The 9,637-nt window shown below is 49.8% G+C and overlaps 1 protein-coding gene across 1 annotated transcript; it reads right to left on the reverse strand.

Annotated features, from left to right (window-relative positions):
- Positions 1-5,365: 5,365 nt before the first annotated feature.
- Positions 5,366-7,638, reverse strand: MFSD5 (major facilitator superfamily domain containing 5). The gene is made up of 2 exons (XM_004006308.5): positions 7,535-7,638; positions 5,366-6,956 (listed from the first exon to the last, which is right to left on the reverse strand). Exon 2 carries the CDS (start codon positions 6,936-6,938, stop codon positions 5,586-5,588), a length of 1,353 nt encoding a protein of 450 aa, XP_004006357.1. The 5' UTR covers positions 6,939-6,956; positions 7,535-7,638; the 3' UTR covers positions 5,366-5,585.
- Positions 7,639-9,637: the final 1,999 nt, after the last annotated feature.

Below are 9,637 nucleotides of genomic sequence, written 5' to 3' on the forward strand. Positions count from 1 at the left end.
ACTATGAAAATTCATTCAGTGAAATATTTCACAGGTTTTAATGGCTTGTATTCGGTGAGTACAAACTACGTCCCCAAACATGCACATTCACTTGACTGCTTCTCTTCCCTTCCTCCCCTAAAGAATTCAGTTCACAACTCTGTTCCAGTTTACTCTGTTGGATAACTCATCCTTCTGTGTTACTGGTTTTCTTTATCACCGTCAACCGCTTTTAACAGCTGAGAATCTAGCCGGGAAGACCACTTAAACAAACCAACAAAGCAAAAGAATGACTGGAGAATCTCATCATTGAAATGGTAATATTACTTCAGGGGTTCAATGTGTGTTGCAGAAGATACCCATCTCTCATAGAGTGAGGGAACCAGCAGAGAGGAGAGGTCCATAAATGATTAACGATACATCAGTTCTCTCAATATTTATTTGAGAGATGATTACACCTTAACAGGCAATGCCCTGACAATGTTCTGGAATTTTTTCCCTCTTTAAGGGAAGAAAACATCCTTTCTTATTCATCTTCTACTTTTAACAAGAACTTTAGAGATCAAAAAGTGTTGACCAATGTCAATTTGAGTCACATAATTCAAACACTCAACAGCATCCCTGATGCTTATAAAGAGATAGTAAAGGGATGGTGGAAAGAGCTTTCAAGTTGAGCCTGGACAGAGGAGCCAGGTTCTAGTCCCAGCTTAATTTATTATTAATCTGTGAAATAGGGTAGTAACATCAAGCCTCACTCACTCTCAGGGGTTTTGCCAGCATCAAACAGAAAAGCCTTGAAATGCTTTCCAAAGGCCCAACAAGGCTTAGCGGCCATTAAAAGCATGTTTTATATATATATTGACATATAAAGATGTCATAGATATATGAATGATTGTTACAGTCTTGTGGATTTCAATTATTTATTTATTTTTAAATATTTTATTTATTTGACTGCATCCAGTAAGATGAGACAGAGAAGGCAATGGCACCCCACTCCAGTACTATTGCCTGGAAAATCTCATGGACAGAGGAGCCTGGTGGGCTATAGTCCATGGGGCCGCGAAGAGTCGGACATGACTGAGCGACTTCACTTTCACTTTTCACTTTCATGCATTGGAGAAGGAAATGGCAACCCACTCCAGTGTTCTTGCCTGGAGAATCCCAGGGGCGGGGAAGCCTGGTGGGCTGCTGTCTATGGGGTCGCACAGAGTTGGACATGACTGAAGCGACTTAGCAGCAGCAGTAAGATGAGATGGTTGGATGGCATCACCAACTCGATGGAGATGAGTTTGAGCAAGCTCTGGGAGTTGGTGATGGACAGGGAAGCCTGGCGTGCTGCAGTCCCTGGGGTCGCAAAGAGTTGGACACAACTGGGTGATTGAACTGAACTGAGTCTTAGTTGCAGAACAGGGGACCTTTCATTGCTTGGGCTTAGTTGCTCCTCAGCATGTGGAATCTTAGTTCCCCAACCAAGACCAATGATTGAACTTGAGTCCCCTGCATTGCAAGGTGGATTCTTAACCACTGGGCCACCAGGGAAGTCCCTCAATTGTTTTTGTTTTTAATAAATTTATTTTTAATTGGAGGATAATTGCTTTACAATATTGTGTCAGTTTCTGCCATACATCAATATAAATCAGCCAGAGGCATACATATATCCCTTCCCTCTTGAACCTCCCTCTGCCCTCCCACCCCATCCCACCCCGTAGGTTATCACAGAGCACCTGGTTTGAGCTCCCTGTCTCAGATAGCAAGTTCCCACTGGTTATCTACTTCACGTGGTAATGCATATGTTTTAGTGTTACTTTCAATTCACCCCTCCCTCTCCTTACCCAACTCTGTCCACAAGTCTGTTGTCTGCGCCTGCCCTGCAGATAGGTTCCTCAGTACCATCCCCTCAAGCGTTTTTAAAGAGAAAAATAAGGTATACTTTAATAAATAAAAAAAAGTTGGAGAACAGCATGAATGGTATGATTCATTTTTATTAAAAAAAATTAAATATATGCCCTAGACTACAAACATTTGACACTGGTATGAAGGGGGGCTTAAGGGAGCCTATAATTTTATATGTCTATAATTTTATATTTTATATGTCTATATGTATATTTGTAATATATTTATATATCAATATATGTATTTTAACACATGGACATGTATTTACATTCACATATTTACATTAATACATCTGTATTTGCCTTTGACTCTTTTACAATTAGCCCATATTTATTGTTAAAAAAATCATTAAAGTGAATGTGACATATTTTGATAACATTAGGTCTGATCCCAAGCATGACAAACTTTCACTTGTCTTATAATTCTATTCTGTGGTTCTGTGGGGAAGTGGTGGCAAAAAATAATAAACAGACAGGGAGAACCACAGGATTGGGGTTAGGGGAAGAGTGTATTGGGAAGTGGAACCCAGACGCAGTGGAAGGATCATGGCCATCAGCTGGGAGCAGCCCTCTCCCCTCCCTGAGCAGGGGCTGTATTCCCAAGGAAGAGGTCACTCTCCAGCCTCAGAACTCAGTACTGTCTTCATGCCCCAGGCCTCCTGCCTTCTTGCTCATTGGCTCCTGCTTCCTTGGACTGTTTCTTTTCTCCTCAGGATCACTTAAAAGCTCCAAATAAAATAATTATATACCAGCTGGATGGAAAGGCAGAAAATCAGGAAACTCTCTTAGGGAAAAATGGTGGTGTATATCAAATCTGACACCAAGCTGACCTTCCCACTTGAGGAAGAGGAAATGAGTTCAAGTGGAGCACACTGACACCCTCCTCAGCTACTTGCACACCCCAAAGCAGAAGGCCTCTCAGATAGCCTGATCCTGCTCTCTGGGCCAGGACCAAGGATAAACACTGCTGGGAATCACCCAACCACAGGGAAGTGTTGGAAAGTTGTTCACCCCGTTACAACCCAGTCCACTCATTCTCACACCCAAATCTGGGTAGGCTCAGCTGGACTGAAAAAGTTAAAAAATAAAATATGAAAACAAACACTTAGTAGTACTTACACTGGAGGCCAACTGCTGTTCCAAGCGCCTAATTTAACCCTCACAAGCACCCTCAGGGTAGCTACTATACCATCACCCCCATTTTATAGATGAGGAAACTGAGGCACCAATGTGAACCCAGGCAGTTGGGCTCGGGCTCCATGCTCTTCACCAGTTCCCTGCACTGCCTCTCAGCAGTGCAAAGCATCACGAGGACTGCTTTGCAGGCACCGTGCACCTGGTGAATCAATCCCTCATTCACCTCATATGGGCAAATATCCAGAGGTGGGCCAGGTAGCCATGGCTAAGTGCTCCCACTCTCATGCCCTTCTCCAGGGACAGGGCTTGGGAGAAAAGAGCAGGGCTAGAGGGGGAAAGTCAAGTAGGTGAAGGCCCAGGGAGAGGGTCAGTACATGCCATAGAAGGGACACTGGGGGGGCAGCAGGAGGCAAGTTTTGCTGTATGCCCTTTAAGTGGATTTTCCTCTTGGATAAAACAACTTTCACCAGCACCTAGTAATACAATGTATGGTATATAGTAGTTACTCAATAAAATGTTTACAGCTAAATGGACAACCTTAAAGATACCTGCCAGCTTGTCACACCCAATGAGTCTGCCAGGAAGAACCCTCCCCACTCTATCATCTACCAGCTCCTTTGAAGAGAACTCAGCAGGGACAAAGCTGAAGGAACTTCACTAGTCTGTCTCCTCGACCTCTCCTCCCTATTTGCTTTTCACTTAGGAACATGCTGCCCCCCTCATGCTTCCATCAGTAAATAATCTCATTCAAAACAACAAATCATTAACTAGTCTCTGGATTCCAGTCTAATAGAGTTCCCAAACGGGCTACTCTTGAAAAGCCCGGAGTTAGTTAGCCTGTCTCCTCTCCATTTACTGAGCACAGCCATGGGCCAAGCACCCACTTGTGTATTTATATGGGGAGACAAGGGCATATAAGACACAATTTCTTCCTGTCCTCAAGGACAGAGAGTCTACAAATAACTATAAAATACAGGCAGAAAGGGGAAGTAGAGTTATTGCAACAGACTGTTTTAGCCTTAAGATGGGGGAAGGAAAAGCTTATCTGCTTTTTTCATACTTAACCTCAGAATCTATTCCCTGCAGCTGGGTGGGGGAATGTGTTTTTTTCCTTCTCTGAGCAGAGATCTGAGACCACTACTCTTTCCTCCCCTTGGCCTCACCCTGCAGGCACCCATCCATCAGCATTCCTCCCCCAGTGGGTGATGCTATCTCCCCACACAGGTTTGGACTTGCAGGTCCTGGAAAGTTTTGCTTCTTCCTGTCTGGGAATTCGTCTGGGACCCAAGGAAAGGTCATCAACCTCTTTTCTAGGACAGGTAGGTCCCTCATGCCCACCTCAAGCACATTCCAGGACACACCCTGAGCTGACCCTCCTTCCATTCCCCACCCTGCTTAACTGCTGGCTCTCCTTCCTCTGAGAAGCCCTGGTTTGGGTGGGAGGAGGAAAGGCAGATACAATCAGAGGTGAGGCAGGGAGGGGCTCACAGAACTTGAGTTCCTGGTACTGGTACTGTTTCCTGCCCTGATGCCTCCCTCACCCTCACTCACTCAGGGTGGGGAACAATCAGCTACAGACAAGATCACCGTCTGTCAGCCAATCACTGCTCTCTCCTCTTCAGCCCTTCACTTGGGTTTCATGCAAGCATACAGGCCCTGATGGACCCAGGTGATGTGGACAAGGGGTGCATTTTTGGTCAGAGAGGCAGAAGGCAAGCGGCACGCATGTGCTGAGCTGCAAGCCTATTCATGCAGCAAGCCTCTGGATTTGCCGCAAGGGGTGGTCACAGAAGCAGCTCGAGCCCCTGGAATCTTTGCTCAGTGGCTTGGACATCTACTCCATAGGCTCCAGAGATTGTCTCACTCTGGATGTGGAGTAAGGTTTTTGCTTGGCAAATGGGGAGGGTGCCTGTCTCCAGGGTAACAAGATATGGAGGACCTCAGAGCCTCAGGCTTTTCCCACCCATTTCTGTTGAAAGGCAATTCCACAGTTCTCAGTTTAAGGTGGAGGCAGTCTTAGAGAGGGCTTCCCTGGTGGCTCAGTGGTAAAGAATCCGCTTGCCAATGCAGGAGACGTGGGTTCAATCGCTGGGTCAGGAAGATCGCATGGAAAGGGCAATGGCAACCCACTTCAGTACTCTTGCCTGGGAAATCCCATGGACAAAGGAGCCTGGCAGGCTACAGTCCATGGGGGTCACAAAGAGTCAGACACAACTTAGCGACTAAACAAGTCTTAGTGAAGCTAGAAAGACAAACGTTCCACTGGTAACCCCACCTCTCTCCTCACAACCTCCAGCTGCCCCCTCATAAGAACTACTGAGGTGGGTACAGGTGAGGATGAGTAAATGAGATCAATGATCAATTAAAATTGTTTATTTTAAAGTGGAAAGGGGGATGGGAGTGACACAGAGGCAACTTTTGGCATCTTCTTTCCAGGCCATCACCCCATGTGCTTCCCAACCCAAAGCACTGACAGGAGGAGCCCCCGGACAGGCTGAGGGGTCACAGAGAGATCTGTTCAGCCCTGGAGAGGTGGGGTTCAAGGGTCCATCCCAGCTCCCTGGTCCTAGAACAGGGTCAGAGCTCAGGAGTGTAGGGCTCCCCGGTGGGCGAGGGCACCCGCAGCTCAGCATCGTGCCTGACCACAGTGAAGAGTCCCACCACTGCCAGCAGAGCCATCACCATGACGGCGGAGCAGATGCTGAACATATTCCGAGTACCCGTTTTGCGATCGCTGTCATGGAGGACCAGGAGCCCCAGGCAGGCCAGTAAGTGCAGGGGCACCCGGAACCAGTTGAGGACACCAGCTTGCTCGGTCTCAGGGATCACTTTTCTCCGCAGGAAGCTCATGCTGGGAAAGTACAGTCCACAGGCCAGCTCGATAAGAAGGAAGGCTATGAAAGATTCCACTGGACTCTCCTGGCCTGGGCTGGTGGAGAACGTCAACATGAAGAGGGAGAAGACGACGATGAGGACAGCGAGGGAGAGTAGATGCATGGGCTGAAGGTGGTACCTCTTGGAGGTAGCGATGCGGTACAGGGAAGAGCCAAGTAGGCTGGCTGCCATGAAGCTGGAGAAGATGATGCCCAGCGGAGCCCCATGTGGGTCCAGCACAGGCGTCCAGAGGAAGACAAAGATGAAGATGACACTCTCAAACAGGGCCTGGATGGTGCCTAGCAGGAGCACACGACGGTCCGACAGGAGGCAGCGTAGGCCACCAGCACAGGTCCTAGAGAAGGCACGCTGCCGATCATAGTTCTCTCCCCAGTTGTGAAGGGCCAAGGCCCCAGCCAGAGCCAAGAGAGGGATGGCGGCCACAAAGGGCGCTACAGGCCCCAGGCCCATCCAGCAGGCCACGGCCTCAGCTGCCACACCTGCCGCTACAGCCAGCACATGGTTCCAGAAGGCAGCTCGGGCAAAGGTAGCCGGGATCCATTCGGCGGGGAAGTCATGCCGTTCCAGGTGCTCATGGATATACCAGGCCTCGAAGGCTGAGAAGAGCAGGGCTGTAGATAGCCCACCTAGCGCTCGGCCCACCAGCAGCACAAAGTAGTCTCGGGAGAGTTTGGTTAAGCAGCAGAGTGAGTAAGTGAGGGAGAAGAGGACACAAGATTTCTTGCGACCCAGCCAATCCACCAGGGAGGAAGCCACCAGTCCAAAGAGGACGGTGGAGGCAAGGCCACAGACGTAGAGGATGGCAATTTGTGCCTCCAGGAAGTGGTAATGCTGATACAGTTTGTAGAGGTAGGGGGCCTGCAGCCAGTCAGCTGCCAGGGCCAGGAAGTAGACCTGATAGAAGTCCAGTTGAAACCGAAGAAAAGAGGGATTGCTGCAGGCCCTTCCAGAGGGCTTAGCCCGGCATCTTGACAGCTCCAACCCCAGGCAGGAGGCCAGGAGGACCACAAAAGCAAGGTAAGCAGTCACCAGCATGGCCGGCCCCCGGACGACCTGGGAAGAGAAGGGGGCTTCAGAGTCACATCCATTGCCCGGGTAGCGCTGTCCAGGGGCTGCCTGTCTAAGCAGAAAGCGGATCCACCCAACCCCCACCCCTGCCAACAGCACTCCCCAACCCCTCAATTCCACTCCCCCAGAGCTCAGACCGGAGGGACCAGTTGGGTGGGTGGGAGGAGTGGCCCGCCAGAGCGGGACACTCTGGGGCAGGGAGGGGTGTGAGAGGAGAGAAGATTGAGCATTCGCCCCACCCTTTCCTGGCAGAGCAAAGAGGGAGTACCTAATCCCAGCCCCGCAAGTTAAGGGGCTGCTGCCCTTCCCCGTAACAGCGTTTACACACTGTACTTCCTTCTGTTACCTCCCATCCTCTCTGGGGAGCCTATTTTTGTCCTCGAGGTCTCGTCATCTGTCCCAGGCATCCCTACCACCCGCGCAGGCCTCTAGAGTTGCTTCAGGCCACGCGCGTGCATCTCAGATTTCCCCCTCCTTCGGGTCAGGGCACCCCCGCCTGCGCCCCCTAGACCCCGCTTGCCGCCGCCACACACGCTCGCGCCTTGCCCAGACCCTGGTCTCACCTGCTGCCCCGGTCTGCGGGGACGCTCCGGACACGTCCGGCTCCAGGCCGCCCGGCCGCCCTTCCCGCTCTACCTCCTGCTCTGGCTCCGGCTCGGGTTCCACCAGCGCGCCCGCCCCTCACAGCCTGCTTCCGGGAGCCTGGGAGGCCTCTGGCCGCCGCCATGATGGCCCCATCACGTGACGGGGGCGCGGCGTTCAAACCCCGCCCCTGCTCCGCCCTCTAGCCGCGACTCGTCTGCAACCTCCGGACGCCGGCGAGGCCAAGACTGGAGGCGGTGGTGGTCGCCGTTTCTGCTCCTGGTTCACTCCCATCCGTGGCCTTCCCATGACACTCGCTTCTTCGACTCCCGGATACCTACCGAACCTCCTGGAAATAAAGACCCATTTTCAGTCTCTTCCTCCGTGTCGTGGGTTACGGAGCGCTGCTGTGCCTAAGACAATGCCAGCAGTTCCGCAGAGTCGGGGTTTGATCTTCTTAAGGAACATCGTCACCCTAAGCCGAGACGGGCTTCTCGATTTTCTTTTCTCCCACGATAGTGACTTCCTGGCCAGAAGTCAGTATGGCTCAGACACCTGAGGGAGGCAGTGTGGTGTAAAGGACGTGGACTTGGCTTGCAGACCGCTAAGGCTCAAATCCCACCCCTATCACTTACCAGCTGTGTCGCCTCGGGCAAGCCATATGACTTCTCAGTGTCCCAGTTTCTTGGTCTGCATCATAGGAGAGCAGCGCCCAACTGAAAAAGGCTTTAAAGTTCAGTGGCAGTCAAGAGTTAAGAACTTCAGCCTTGGAGTTGGACGCCCACCCTCTGCTACAGCTGTGGTACCTGGGAAAGGTTTATTTAACTTCTTTCCAGCTTTAGTATTATCTCCTCAAAACCCTCCCAGGGGGAACTTCCCTAGTGGTCCAGTGGCTAAAACTCCTCCTTCCAATGCAAGAGGCCTGGGTTCCATCCCTGGTCAGGGAACTAGATCCCACATGCTGAAAGGAAGATCCCACCTGCCATAATTAAGACTGGAGGAAGCCGAATAAGTAAATAAATATTTTAAAACGAAACGAAACAAAAAAACCACCCTCCAATGGCTTCTTATCTCACTAAGCGAAAAAGCCAAAATCATAATAGCCTACAAACTCCTTTGTCCTCTTTTCCGCTGCCACTTCTCTGACCTCATCTCTTACCATTTTCCCTCCTGCGCCTTCTACTCCATCTACACTGGTTATCACTAGGGCCTTTGCACACTGTGCCCTGTGAAGCTCTGGTTCTCCCAGATATCCACATGGTTCCCTCCTGCAGCTCCTACAATTCTCTGTTCAAGTGTCATCAGAGAGGCCTTCCTTGCTCATGCTGTTGAAAAGGCAGCACCACCTCTGCCATAGTAACCTACCTGCTTCCCTTCCAACTCTCTATTCTCCTTTGCTGCCTTTTCTTCATAGCACTTAGTACTATCTGGCACACTATATATTTCACTTACTGCTGCTTCTCCCTACAAATTTCTGCTTTGTTCACTTATATTTCCAGTACTTGAAACATTTAATGGGACATAAAAGGCATTCCATAAATATCAGATGAATAAATAAATTAGTAAGATAATACATGTAGATTATTCTAAAGAGTGCTGGTCTTTATTAGCTGGTAACACTTATCAAACTTTTTTTTAATATTACTTATTTATTTTTGGCTGGACTGAATCTTTATTGTTGCATGGGCTTTCTCTAGTTGCAGCCAGTGGGAACTACTCTAGTTGCAGTGTGAGGGCTTCTCTTTTTACAGAGCATGGGCTCTAGGGCATGTGGGGTTCAGTAGTTGGGCATGTGGGCTTGTTTGCCCCGTGCCATATGGAATCTTCCTGGACCAGGGATTGAACCTGTGTACCCTGCATTGGCCAGTGGGTTCTTAACCACTGGACCACCACGGAAGTGCATCAGTTATTATGTATTACACCTAAGCTCTGTTTTAGGAAGTCCTGGGCCAACTGCTATAGATGAAGTGTTTAACTGTCTCAACGACTTGTTAGGTAGGTACTTCAGAACTGGAAAGGTTAAGTGACATGACAAGACTTACATGGTAAGAGGTCGAGTCAGAACGGGGACCCAGATCTTCCCA

Source organism: Ovis aries, chromosome 3, assembly GCF_016772045.2.
Source record: "Ovis aries strain OAR_USU_Benz2616 breed Rambouillet chromosome 3, ARS-UI_Ramb_v3.0, whole genome shotgun sequence".
Taxonomy (NCBI): Eukaryota; Metazoa; Chordata; class Mammalia; order Artiodactyla; family Bovidae; genus Ovis; species Ovis aries.